Below are 15,294 nucleotides of genomic sequence, written 5' to 3' on the forward strand. Positions count from 1 at the left end.
TCGAGAGTGACTACCAGTTTTTATGCACGTAGAAGGCCTCCGGGTACACACCTCCCTTATACATCATGAGTTTTACGATTGTACCTACAGTTTGTTATATTTTTCTTGTTGTTAATTTTTTTGGTAGGCTAGTAATCCTCCCACCCAAATACATTCCTGCTTATATCTCTCCCTAAATAGGGTCTGAACATTAAGTTCCACGACATGAAACAGCTTTTATATTAACTTTGTCCGGAAACCAAAAAAAAATTGTTTGATAATGATTTAAAAGATGTTTCATTTAATAATAGACTCTCGCATAAATTCTCAAAGGCTTTTGAAATTTTCTGTTGCTAAGGAGAATTATGTTTCGTTATGCTCAAAAATTTTTAAAATAGTATTAGCGTTATTTGCAGTTCAATAATGTCACTGTTATTCTGAAAATAAGGATTAAATTTCTTTCACTAACTTTCAATTTATTTAAAATCCAATATCAGTTGGAATTTTCTTGTAGTTTCTAGATTAATTTCACAATAATTTATGGTCTTGCAGGAAGTTCTTTTAATGTTAAAACTGAGGTTTCAAGCGATCCTTATTTATTGCCAAAGACCTGGTTGTGGCTCTGTTATCTTAGCCATTACAATAGACTATATTTTTTACTACCAATGTTTCACTCGATTTTTGGCAGGGCCGTATCCAGGATCTTTGTTCGGGGGTTGGGGGAGGTGAACAAAAATTAGAAAACGCTTCAACAAATTGTTTATATGCACTTTTGTTAGTTTTTCCGCTCGAACAAATATTTCGAGGGGGGCGGCTCCTAGCCAACTTTGATCTTCGATTCCTGGCTGTTGCAAGGGGGATATATAATTAATGCAAAGGTAAAGGTATTTCTGTCAAGGCTGTTTTTATTTCACTGGTTGTTTATCCGGGAAAAGCCACCTGTCCTATTTAAATTTTGTTAATTTATTATTTAATAATATTCGTTTGTTGATTTTTAGCTCTAATTTTTCTCTGGACGAGACGAAGAGCCAACGTTTTCTTTAGATGCCAAGCCGTTAAAAATATTCAAGCTACAGAATTAATATGAAATTATGTTACATTGTTCTACCAAGCTTTATCAATCTGCCAAAACAATTGCTTGGTAGATTTGTAAAATTTGACATTCATATTCTTCAAAACGAAAAAAAAAAAAAAAAAAAATCAAAATTAAATCAGTGGCTTCTGATGTCTCGTTGACAGTTGAAAAACATCCTGAACAAAGCATATTCCAGTCTTTGTAACTGACAACAATGGAAACTGACGCTAGTTTTGACAAGAGCTACCAACGCTATCTAGCGTTTGCATTTTTTCAAGCCATTAGTCAATCAAATAGTTTGACCTTCAAAACCTACCAGTTTTTTGAAACAAAATGATATCAGTCTACTCAAAAGATCTGACAAAGAGAAATTCAAAGTGATACTCAACTCTAAGAGACTCGATGGCTCAAAATTAATAGTAGGCTCACCTTTATAAGCGAAATGCTGTTAATTTTGGTCTTTTCTTTTTTTTTGCGTTGAAATTGACTTGCAATGTATTTGGCTGAGTGACCATCTTCTAATATCAGCTTGGAGCTCTAAAGAGATTTTGCTGGAATCACAATATGTCAGAAATTTGGTGTGCGTTTCCGTATCTTCAGCGGAAATATAAAATTTATTTCCTAGATTGTCATAGTTGACCTTAGTCCGGATCCTTGAGACACTCCAAGTGTCATTTGATACTCCTTCGATGTTGCACTGCTAAGGACAACTCTTAACGGACGAAAACACAGCTTAATCCCACCACACTTAGTACTGGTCACCTCTCAATAATTCTTTTATCCCATCGTTATGCTATGGCGGCCCCCTCTGTACTATTTAATTAAGGTTTTTCAAAGATACACCAGAGTTTTTGTTCATTTAGATCAAGTCCAAGTCACCCTAGCTGTCACTGAACTGAATTCCGTTAGTGTTGAAATGATTTTAATCAGTTTCGCGATAAATTATTGGTTCAACTTATATATAATGCGACTACAAATAAAGTTTATCGCTTATCAAAACGCATATAGCTTTTTATTAGCGTAAACTTGGTCAATTATATTATTTCTGGAAGTATACTAAATGATTGATTAAACGTCATGGATTTGTTATTCTTGTGCTACTTCAAGTAAAATAAGTTCCTGTTTCTTGCTTTGAGGAAAAATGATCGCCAAGGCTTCCTTAATAGCAAGGCACTTTGTGGCTTCCTAATTATAGCCTACAGTCAGCTTGCCTTGATTTTTTTGTTTGTTTCAAATAACTTGGGACCTAAAAGCTGTGTACCGACTATCTTATTGCCAACAATGACTAATTTGGAACCTAAAAGCTATGTACTGACTATCTTATTGTCAACACTTGACAGTGGTTTTTCCAACATCACTAGTAGACATTAGCCTAAAACATACTTTATAATTATAGCATAAATTCAGCCTGTTGGTATTTTTTTTTTAAATAAAGAAAAATGATCCAAAAAATTATACAGTTACCATGTTATTACCAATAATTTTACATTGATTCTGGCAAAGACATTAATTACTGCTACAGATTATTGTCAATATTACAGTATGAATCTCATCTTTGTCTCTGTAAAAACAGCACTTCCACATTCTCTTATTGTTACAATTTTACAGTCTTTGGAGTAATAGTCGTTACGACTCGTAAAGACGATTGCTGCGCAAAACGACTCGCTAAACTACGAACGTTCTGATTAGTTTAGCGGAAAATATCTCTAGCAAGTCATTGCCGAGAAACGGAGACAAATCTCATTGGAACTGTTGGTATTGGTCAGACACATATGATTTTTTTTTGTTGCGGGGCGGGGGATAACAATAAAAATAATTTTATTAGGTAATTTGAATTCTGAAAATTCAGCATTTATTTGGAGGAAGAGCCCCCCCCCCTCCCCTGCGTACGTTACTGATACTGATTATGCTTCATCTTATCTAACCGACTTTACTCGTTCTGTTGCTCTACTGTGTGTACTGTGTGTCAAATACACTGGAAAAGCTGCTTCTATTTGGTTTTCCACTAGATTGCAGTCTCGATCCAAAAGACAAACGAGGGGGCATAATTTTATATATTGTTCGTCAGTAATAAATTCTGCAAATGTTCAGGTTTTGGACCAAGGCCGACGAGTTTAAAATTCGTAATATTGTATTGGGCCTCTCATGTTTTTTGACTACTTCCCCTCACTCATCACCTTAAGTATAAGTAATTTAATTAAATTATTCTATTTTTCTTTCAGTACACGTGTTCTTAAATCTACCACTGGCCTTATGATTGGGAAACGTGTAAAATTACGCGGAAAAAGTGCATTACAAACAGTTGGCTCAGTCAACTCCCATCGTAGGGATCCATCACCAGTGCATAGGACTCACTTAAGACCGGTGACAAACACTTCATCGCCATCACCAATTCAAGGGCGATTGCCAGCACCTAGTTCAACAAGCCCTGTTCCAGTTAAAGGTGTATCACCCAATCATCCTCTCCCTCCTGTGGCTAGTAGCCCGAGTCCCCCAACTACCATTCCAGAACTTATGAAAAGACCTCTTAAAGAAAGGATTGTTCATTTATTGGCTGTGAGACCCTATAAGAAACCAGAAATCCATGGAAGACTTATTAAAGGTAAAACTCTTTCTGGTATTTTGATTATTGAAATAGGTTAAATATTGAGGTACTGTATATTGAAGTTTCTTTTCCCGTCCGGGAATTTTTTCCCCGTTTACCGTCCGGAAAACAAGAATAAGCTAAAAAAAAGTGTAAAAGTCGGAAAGTAAGAGAAAAAAAACCCGTAAGAAATCAGAAATTATTGGAAGGCTATTTAAAGGTAAAACCCTTTCTGGTATTTTGAATATTGAAATACGTTAAATATTGAAAATTTAAATAATAAATATTGAATGTTGAAATACGTTATTGAGGTACTATATATTAAAGTTTCATTTTCCGTTCGGGAACTTTTTCCTCTTTACCGTTCGGGAAACAAGAATTAGCTAAAAAACAGTGTAAAAGTCGGAAAGTACGAGAAAAAAAACCCTATAAGAAATCAGGAATTATTGGAAGGCTATTTAAAGGCAAAACCCTTTCTGGTATTTTGAATATTGGGGTATGTTATATACTGAGTTACTGTGTATTGATGTTTCATTTAAATACAAAAGAATTCACATAGTTTTCACACGAGAGCATATTACAGAAGAATCATCCCCCTCCGTCCCCGCGATGGCGAAAGCACGTCTCTGTGGTTGTGTTAGTGTGCACGATGCGTTCTGTGGGTGAATTTTACTTGTGCTTTTTCTTCCTTGCGTTTTCAAATTACCCGCCAAAGAAGGTACAAGCAGTCAACTGCTTTTAAATTTGTAAACAATTCTACGGCATTTTTTGTTGGTTAAAAGTTTTTTGAAAATAAAAAATCAGAATTCATTTTGAAGATAAATCGAGATAACTCATAGGGAGAGCTGGGTTACAGAGGCGGGTCCTTACGTGCCAGGTGAGATGGTATATTGGTTTATGCTCCATAATTTTCTATAGGTTATATTTTTTTTACCATTAGTCTCATTTCAAAATAGGAACTTCCGTCACCGGTTAATTTCTGTATTTATTGTATTTGGGAGAGGTGAGCTGGGCTTGCACGATTTTTGTGCATGTTTGTGACACAAACGACAAATCATTGGATGATTTTTTATGCTATCGTATTAAAGCGGCCGTCTCTGCATTTGGAATTTTTATCACCCACCATCAATCGGACTTAAGCTTTTATGAGATCTGTAATTAAAATTTTTGATTTTCTGTTTGTAGGGACTTGTGAACCTGAAGATTACATGCAAATATTAAAAAGTTAGTAAAAAAGTTCAAAAAATCTAGCTCAAAAACATTTTTGGGTAAAGATGATAATAGTAAAAAAAATAAGCTAAAACTCGTCTACAAAAAAGGCATAATGTTACATACCATGAATTTTATAAAAAAGTAAAAGAAAGTATTTCATGGATGAATCTGGTCTCCTAAACCCCCTCCAAAGTTTGCAAACCTCCAAACCCCCTCCCTAAACTTCCCCCAAGTTTGCAGCTATGTGTAGGGACTGGGATACGACTTTTCCATTCTCCAGTTGATTTTGCGAGGCAAATAATGCTTTAATGGGCGCTAGACCACCGCCTTGATACTTTTATGGGGCCTTAGTTACCCGCCTCCCTTAAGAATATGTGCCCACCTCTTCCCTAATAGCCGGTGAGCCTGCATTTTCTTTTACTTTTTTTACGAGTCGGACGGACATTCCAGGGAAGCCTATAACCCGTTAACACCTTCCCCTTCTGGATACGGCAATGCAGGTGGTTTAAATAGTTATCGTGAGCTACGGTGTAAGGCGATATATTCAGCCTACTTGATGCTACACGCTGAATTCAAGAAAGCTTACTATTAGTCCTATTTGGGCCAGATTACGGATGTGACATTCTACTACTGCTACTAACTCAATGCAGCACCAAGTCGCCTGATGCCAACACAGCTACACACACCCCTCCTCCATCCCAATTCATTGAAAGCCTCCCTCTTTACACCATTCCGGGAATTTCCCTTAAATAGCTCCTTGCGACATCCTCCTCCCCATTCGGGGACGACCTGCTTTTTGTTTGGCCCTAGACAGTTGCCCGACTAGGACAATCTTTGGCAATCTCTCATCAGATTGTGTGACATGCTGCTTTTTGAAATACCGCTGCCAAGTAAGCGATAAATCATTAGGAACGTAAATCTGATTTGTCGAATTTCTAACATTCCCTTGAAAATGTCTGATAAAAATTTGAAACGGCTTGAGTTTCTCTTTTCCCGTTCACATCATAATTAAAATATCAACACGTTTTCCCTCTCGGTTTTGGATTGTTGCAGTTCTGAACTGAATTCTTGACCACTTCCGTATAAAATGTAAATAAGATATTAGAATGACATTGATGAACGAAACTTGGACTTGAGGCAAAATAAAAGTTTGTAGATCAGCCGCTATCATCTATTTTAAAATTACTTACTTTCTTGATAAATATATTAAGGGCTGAATGAAAGTGAGGGGTGTTCCACTTTCATATTCATATACACCAGGTGGCACGCGCCAGGCATGGTAGAGTTATACCTTGCACGGCTCGAATAGACAGGGCAGAAGTATGCCAAGTATTTTACTCCAAGATTTAAGCCATGCGGTGGAGTGGGAAACTCCTTGAGTGAAAGCAAAAATGATTACTGGATACACTGCTGCCCAGTGGTTGAATTTTACAGTTACCCTCCCTTTTTCTATGGGTTTGTTTTAATAATTGAATATGGGAGGTTCATGGTTAATATGTGCTGTGATCCAAAAGCTGTTCTGATTTTAGGCTTTTTTCAAAGATAACCAGTGTATATGAGACATATTCACTATACATTTTTTGGAGGGGGGGGGGTAATGGTATAAATAGGTCCTGTTTTATAGTTTGCATAAGGAACGCCCAGAAATTTAAGAATATTTATGAGTTAGGGGGACAATGCCCGAGGTCTTCCCAATGTGCTTTGCACTAAGTTTCGATGTTTAACGGGGATTTAGACATTCAATAGGAAAATGATAGAAGTGTCCTGTTTTGTTATTTATTCCTTCTTCCATTCTAAGAATTAGCGTGACTCTGGGCAAGACCTTATCAAGGGGGTGGGGTATCAGGTTTGCCGCCTTTCCCTGTAATTTTTGTCAAACTCGCAAAAATTTAACAAAAAATGCCTTTAAACCAATTTTCGATGCGTTTTTGAATTTTAAGCAACCCCCTGATAAAATAGCCTCCCACCCATAAAAAACCGGATATGCCATTGACTCTGGATTAATAGTGAAATCGGACTACGAAAATTTGCAGAACCTGACCTCCATTCTTTCTCCTATCTCCATGGGCGCAGAAGCAGTGTCTAATTGTATTTCATTTGCAATAATTTTTTCGAGTTTCATCAAGTACATATTTTCAAACTTGTCGTTTCATTGATCTGTAAATATCATTTTTTCCATTTATTGGCTGGGTAAAGCTGAATTTGTTTCAAGATGGTTTCGTCACTGGGGGGATGTGTGTCAAGAGATCTTTCTATTGCAAGTTTGAAGACAGGGTTTTCAGCGCTGAGATTTATCTCGAGAGGTGGAGTATATTTGAAAAAAAAATAGGTGAAACACAAGACAAATATTGGAAATCATGCGAATCTTCAAATTTTTAGGTACACCCCCCTCACCCTTCATTAAGTTTTCATCTGTTCAGTAGTAAAATTGCCTTGATTATTTTTGCAAATCCACCATATTTATAAACAAATAAAAGAGCACTTGTTAAGTACTGTCTAAATTGGCGAAAACAGTTGAGTTGAACTAAACTTTTTGAACTTTCTATTCTTCCTGATAAATAGGACAAGGTTTATAAGTAATTAATGTATTAATTTTAAAATAAGTGGTTATTATGCATGTCTACTCTCTACTTTTTGAACTTCAATTGTCGGCATGATTCACTCCTATCAATTACCTATCTGACCGTATTAGGAAAGCTATCTCGTTGAACATATATGGAATGATATCAGTTTTTATTGTTTAATATTATTTAAGAGTGAAAAAAAACAATTTTTTGTGTTGACCTTAACGTACCCTATTTGTATATCGTATTTTATAATTTATTAAGAAATTCCTAAAAGAAAAAAAAATATCGTAAAGAGGTTAATTTTCAGTAAAGGGCTTGGCAAAAAAAGAGGAAAATCTATTGACTTAATGTTTTTATTCAGGTTGACTTAATTTCACGTTAAAATAAATAGTTCTCAATCCTGGGATATATTTAAGCAATAAAAAGTGATCACTAGGTAGCAATTCTTTGTGGAATCTCTGCATTCGACAGAAGTTGTATTTCCATCCTTTGACTTTGCGGCACGCCACCACTCATCTTGCCGAGCTTTCTTGTCACGGTGAAAAACAGAGCTAATGGAGAAATAGATGTTGGTGCATCCAGAATCAGGGTTTTGAGGGTTGGATGCTAGAAACTAGACATTCCTGGCTTAGGTTTGGCGGGTAAAGCTCAGTACTACCTGGTTTTGAAACTTGTCGATAAAAGATAAGGGTACGATTAGCCTTAAATTGCAAAGTCGCTGACATGTAAGAACTTTTACTAAATAGTAAATTATATAGTAGCCAGGGTTTTAGTTGGAAGATGAATTAAAAAAGTAAGTGTAGAAAGCCCACCCCTCTCAAATTAATCAAGGTGCATTGATTGGTTCAGTGGTTTCTCTCCTAAATTATTTTGACTCCTGAAGTGGGATTCGTGAAGTAATGAAGTTGTGGGGATTCGTCCTTGGTGGTTTGATGCTTTTTGTGCTATCCTAGGTTCCCTTAAAACCCCAGTCGTGCGAAAATGTGTTCCTTTTTACAATTGTAAATCCGAAGCACATTTTTCTGCTCTCCTATAATAATTTGTTCATAAAGTCCATTACAAATAAGAGTTTTGTACATCACAAAAGCATGAAATTCAGGAGGGGGTTGACAAATACAAACACACCCCTAAACTAACCAAGCTCTAATGATTAGCTTAGTCCTTGTTCTATCTTGGTTCTCAAAATATTGAACTTTTCTTCAATTCTCGGCAATATAATTGGAAAATGACATTGAATTTATTTTTGTCCTACCCTGAATGCCTTAGAAACCTTCCTTGAGGTTAAGCCCCTTTTTCACAAGTATGTAACTTGGATAACATTTTCCAGTTTTTTCGTTCTCCTGCAATAATTTGGACATTACCATAATTTCGTAGGGGAGGGAGTAATTCGAAGAAAGAAAAACTGACCCGTTCAAACTAAGTAAACTTCACTTATTGGTTCAATCCTGATTCTCAAGCTATTTAATTATTTTCCTGAAAACTATTCTCAAACATCACTGGAAAATAGTGGTTTGATATAATTTTGCTCTATTCTTAATGCCTTAAGAACTATCAAAAACCTTACTAATATGCTAATTTAGTTAGACTTGCAGTTTTGTTTTTGAACCGGAAAACCAAAAATACGGCGCATGGGGTACTTGAATATTAGTTTGAGAAAAATTCGAAGCAAACCAAATAACATCAACACAGGGTAGTCACAATAGGTAGACTACAGCCTAGTGATTGCTTTATAGTTACAGTTCATGTTTACTAAATGTATTTTTTTTTTCAGAGGGTGTACGAGATAAGGAAAAAAGTCAAATAAGCACCGTATTACACAGTGTTGCCAATTACAAAGATAATACGTATCACCTTCATAAATATATATGGAATGAAATTAAGGAGGATTGGCCATTTTATAGTGAACAAGAACGCCAACAATTAAAACGGTAAGAGCTTTTGATTGTTTTAAGAACTTTAGAAGTATTTTGGATCCCGGGGATCAGAGCAGTTTCTAGGGTTGATGGTGCCAGGGGCAAAATTTATTACAGCACCCCCCCCCCCCCCACTCAAATATAAGCAAAATTAGCCGAATCAAAGCAAAAAGTTTGATCAAAGTGCGCAATCCTTCAGCTGCCTCCCAGCCACGGTGCCCGGGACAGGTGTCCTGTTGCCCCCTTCCTTGAACTTAAACAACTTTGCCTGGGATGATCAGAATCGACCATAGACCTTTTTGATTTGCCTGCCAAAAAAAATAGTGGAAATGCCACATAAATAAAAAAAAGCTGGTTATGGTGATAGTTCTATTATTACAAAGCTACACAGTGTAAACCCATGTCAGTTTCTTAACTATAATTACCTCAAAGATTGCCACTCTTTGAGGGAGAGGGTTTGGCACCTAGCAGGCTTACACCCCATTCCAGGGTTGCCAGGAGACGTGCCGTGATGGAAAATTGTTCTCTCCTTGGAAAGATTTTGTTTCCAAGCTCTGAAACAAAGCATCTCCACGTGTATAATTTGCTTTGCTGTAATGAAAGAAAACTAAATCCCTATACCTAGAAAGCTATTTGAACAATAAGAATGAATAAACACAAATCATACAAGAGTAACTTGGGTAGTATAAAGACACGGTTATATGGATGTTGATTTTATAGCTTATCACGTTATCCGTGACGTCGATAGACAGGATCGTGGTAGAGGAGTCGAGAGAAGGTGCGCCTTGATATTGAAAACTTCTGTGTTTGCCTTGGATAAGGTTTGAATTCCTTAAAATACAAAAGGCAGTGAAAATTAGATTTGATAGTTTGGATTGGCTCAGTAGAAACTTGCTCAACCATAAAATTAGGAAAAATGAAGTAGACCTCTATATGCAGTTATGCAGTTTTTGCTAGTAGCGGCGCCGTAATAAAAAAAAAAGAAAAAAAAGTGGTAAAAAGATAAGCAAAAAAAAAAAAAACAAAACAAAAAAAACGGGGTAACAAACGTCTGAAGAAGGTATATTGCTTCACCTTGAGGGTGTAGTTGTCTTCGAGAATCAATAGGATGCTAGTGCTCAAATTTTTTCAGACGAAAAGCGTTGTCAGATTCAACTAACTAGTTTCGCTTATTTATTTTCACGGTTTAACGTGGCAACACTGACGAAAATGTGGAACTGCTATTAAAAATTCATAATTTTAGAACAAGCAAAAAAAAAATCGTGGAAAACCGCGGTTTTCAGGTTTGAGCTGACCTAAGATTGGCACACGTGGCATGATTTTTTTTTAGCCATAGTCACACATATAAGAAAATCCTAAAAAGATGAAGATTGACCAGAGAAAGATAATTAGCATGGTAATAATACTTGCAATAGTATTACTTTATACACAGTAATTTTGATAACGCAAAGGGTAATCCTCTCTAGAGCATTTAGTAATTAATATTTATTTAAGCGTAATAACTTTTAATTTTAAATATTGGCTATAGATTAAGGTAAGAAAATATGCCAAAATATTAATTTTATAACTTGCGAACGTTTCCTTTTTAAAGCTATATTTCATCAATTTATGCTACATAATAAGATAAAAAGTACATACTCAATGTAAGGCTATGGTAAAAAAAAAAATATAGACTAGCCAGGAAAGCATAAACATCGTGCAAATTAATGTTTTGCCGTGCGCTCAACCTTTTAGTAAGGGTGACACGGTAAGGAACCCACCCTTTTAGTAAAGTAATTTTGAGTATGCCAAAGAGTAATTTCTTATATATATAAGTAATTTTATATATATATATATATATATATATATATATATATATATATATATATATATATATATATATATATATATATATATATATATATATATATATATATATATAATAATTTCTTACTAATAAGATCCCTCTGTACAAGTATATTAAAGGTACTTATTGATCCTCTTTCAAGCTTGTTTCTGTGAGGGTTCAGGCCTGAAGTACTGATTCGAAAGTGACCCTGGCCCATTAGCCCTACCCCTACCTAGAGCCGGCACCTGTATATCAGCGGGGTTGTTGTTTGGGGGAGGGTAAAGGGAACAGTTGCCCCTTCCCCCAATAATATGGAGAAAAAATTATTATACATCATATGCCCCTTGACTATCTGGATATGGACCCCTCTTGCCTCTCCCCCCACAATAATATTGCTGGAGATTCGCGCCTGTGTATCAGTTTACTTAAAAAAGGAGGTATAAGTATTTTCTTTTATTTCCGTGTCGTATTTTATTGCAATACTCGGGAGAAAATACTGCCTTTTCCAACAGTAGAAAATACAGTAATCTTGACAAGACCGTATCCAGGGAGGGGCTTAGGAGGTTTGACCCCCCCCCCTCTTTGAAATGCATGTCCGACTCGTAAAAACGTAACAAAAATGAATATAAAAAAAAAATTTGATACGTTTTTTACGTTTTAAGAAACTAGAAAGATTAAATATCCGCGGTAATTATCGTTCCTTCATCTTACGATCTGTCATCCAATCAGAAAAAAGTGTAGACTTGTTTTTTTTGTATTTGTTTTTGCCTGAGTCTTATGTTCTACGATTTTACCCTCAAAAAAGGAATACTTCGTACCCTCGATATGTCTCCCCCCCTCCTCATTCTCTGACTCGTCACACAATAATAATAATAATAAAAATGCAGACTCTAGCGTAGACTGTATTTGATTTGAAGGCTATCCAGTACATTACCTGTGGCATATTTGTGTTTGCCAAAGTTTTGTTTTCCCGCAAATATCTGGTTTTATTTTTTTTAGAAAGTACTTTGGTACTGTTGGTATGCTGTCAAATATTGTCATGCCTCTTAACCACTTAATTCCGGTTTTAATTAGTAATGAGTGTAGATTGCACAATTGTTTTTGTATTAACCGCACTAGTAAAAAAAGAAGATAGACCCTATTTTTAGATGTAAATCAGCAAATTATTACAAATTTCAATTGTTTTATTCAACTACGGCCATGAAATTACGTTGCCAAAATTACTAAAATGAATGTTATGACGTTAAACGCATTCAAGGGCAGTTCTTGCGCTTTGGCTAGATAAGACGTCAAGAATGCTGCTTTGACTTTCGACATCGATCTATCGACATCGAGTTACCTGCGCTGGTAGTCGACAGTAAAACTGGTTAGCGCCATCTTACACTTTGATTATGCAACTACTAATGTTCATCGCACCACAGACGCGTAAAGCAGTGGGTTATTCCTGACTAAGTTTGTCAAGGTTCGATACTGCTTAAGGAAGAATGCATGTTAGGGGCAGGTTTGAGCTTTATACCCATCGTAGTTCCCTACCCATCGTCATTTCTAGGTGTGGTTATCTTCGTTGGCGCTTCCAAGTGTGGCACTGTCACGAGGTTTTGCTTTCCTTCAATTCTCGTGGTCTCAGCTTCCTTGTGAACAATCTATTGGCCCAACGTATGTGAGGGGGGAATTAAACCAGTAATACACAAGTAGGGTAACTTTATTATGAAAATATGGGCAAACTCTTGGAATTTAAAGCAGGAATGGGCAAACCCCCCTCCCCTTCAGGACTCTGCGGAGCTAGGTTAGGCTAAAATTAACTCTTCCAGTGATAAAAAGTTTCTTCTCTAATCGTTCCATGGTATGGACTGTGATTTCATGATCATTGCAGATAAATAAATGAATTTCGTTTATCACCAATTGTCCCTAAAGTGAAAAAATGATTTTTATTCTGAAGTTAATCAGTAGCGAAAGCCTCAGGTAGATGTAAACCGCATTTAATTGACAGACAGGTGGTGCCACAGATTTGACAGATGCAGAGGAAAAGATAATCTACGTTTTGGTTTTGTGATTTTTTTAATAGGTTGCCTTTTGTACGCCGAAGACACGGGCGTGAAATTGGAATTAGGGCTAGAGCCATAGATGGCTGGACAGGAGGTGAGTACGCAAGCAGGGTGTCAACTTTCTATGATTTTTCCAAAAACTGACCATATGCTTGACATTTTTATTTTATTTATTTATTTTTTTTTTAAGTATCACAATCTTGCTTCCTAATGAGCCAATAGATCAAGGGTTCTCAACTGGCTTTTCCACGCATCCCCCTAGATATGAGATGGGATTTTTTTGGGGGAGGTCTTGACAGAAAACCTTTGTTAAATTGCCTTATAATTTACATGTATAAAGCGACATTTTGACAAAAATCTTTTGTCAAAATTTTGTTGTTTGAATACGGTTTTGTTGTTTGAATACGTCTTGTGGCCGAAATAACCCAATTACCCGGATTAGAAATCCATGGGACGGTAAATTTAATTTTCTGAATAACGCTATCTAAAATCTGCCTTTGAAATTTCCACACCCTAAAACTACGTTGATTGTGGATTCTTGAGGTTCCTCTTCTTCCATTGATTTTCTTATGTCAATTAAAAAACATCTAAAATCATGTCTTTTTATAGTGTAGGAAGAAATTTTCACAAAAATACTTTCTAGTTTTATGCCCTAGAAATGTTTCTATGAAAAATAAGCAACAACATCAACGCCTGAGTTTTTACATTTAGATTTGTTACATTTGTGTCGAGTGACTTTTGTTTTTAAGCCCCTCCCACCATGAAATTTCAAACTTCCCCTGAAATGAGTTCTTGCACACGTGCCTACCTCTTTCCACTGAAAAACTTGGTCCCTCTCACCTCAATGTGGATATGGTTTTGAAAGATGTTGCAGTTACCTATTGTTAGCAGACTGGAACAAAGAAATCGTTCGGTTAAATTGTGATTGTCATTCTGTCATATAATCCATCATTTAGCTGATAGTTGACCCGTTTGCCTTTGATATATACTTAATTTTAATTTCAAACAAGGTCATTGATTGGGTAAAAGGCATTGACTATATACTGACTGTTACCAGCTAATTTGGCATGTTCAACCATGTGAATAGTTTGAGGTTATGGGTGACTAGCCAGACATTTCGGTGATTGGTTCCTCCAAATTGCGTTTTCATAAGCGCCTTTTTGATGAGACTAATGACCCCCTTGTGATATTTTGGAAGCTTTTAGTTAAGAACCAGGGGTTGCTTTTAGACTGTCCTGGTGTACCCAAATTGAACATCTGATGCATCAAGCCAGTAACGAGGCCCACTTCCGTGTCACCGTCCTGATCAACGCCCCTGATGGAAACAGTCCCACCCAGTTGAGATAGTTTCTGAAAACTAAGCCAGTAACGATTGTATTAAGTTAATAAAGATGATAGAAATATAGCCCAATGGGGCAAAAATGAAATCAATCAAAAAAAAAATAATTGGTACAATAAGCGCATTTAGCGGACGGGAATTTTTAGCGCGCATCTTTATCGGCTGAGGCGAGGGATCGTCCTTTCAGAAATCATTTACATGAGGTGGCATGTGCAACGCTTGGCGTAACTTTGCCGAGCATTTCGGAGACTATGCCAAGCGTTACGGAATTGCGGCGCACGCGGTATTTCCGGATGTATACGGGTTGTCCGGAAGTCAAGGCTTTTTCGGGACGAGTGATCCTTTGATGGGGGATGGATTTTTTTTATTGTAGAAAACAATTCTATGAAGGACATAAAAAGCACTTCTATCCTGGACTGTAATTTTATTCGTAAACTACACTTTTTGGAAGGTATTAATGTTAATTTTTGTTATGATTATCATTCTCTTCGCAGGTTTCTTTGTAGACTGAGAAATTGGTTTGTCTGTGGAAAAAACAAAAGATCACTTGGGGAAAATAACAAAACCACCTAAAATCCTACTCTGCCCCTCATCGCTAAACCAGATCTTTGCATGTTATGTGAATTTTAACGGTTTTGACAAAGAGCTATTATCTATGGTTATTAGCCTTGTTATATTGGTACCTGACGTCTGAAAATGGAAAACTTGTTACCTTTAAATTCCTATCGATTTAAATCAGAAAGTACCTTTAT

General features: G+C 36.3%; 1 protein-coding gene across 1 annotated transcript in view; it reads left to right on the forward strand.

Annotated features, from left to right (window-relative positions):
* Positions 1-15,294, forward strand: part of LOC136031003 (RNA polymerase II elongation factor ELL-like) — a 99,319-nt gene that overhangs the window by 62,167 nt on the left and 21,858 nt on the right. The window contains exons 5-6 of the mRNA XM_065710165.1: positions 3,277-3,656; positions 9,189-9,345. Coding sequence (XP_065566237.1) covers positions 3,277-3,656; positions 9,189-9,345 — 537 coding nt within the window. The remainder of the gene's footprint in view (positions 1-3,276; positions 3,657-9,188; positions 9,346-15,294) is intronic.

This window comes from Artemia franciscana, chromosome 9 (genome assembly GCF_032884065.1).
Source record: "Artemia franciscana chromosome 9, ASM3288406v1, whole genome shotgun sequence".
NCBI classification, from domain to species: Eukaryota; Metazoa; Arthropoda; class Branchiopoda; order Anostraca; family Artemiidae; genus Artemia; species Artemia franciscana.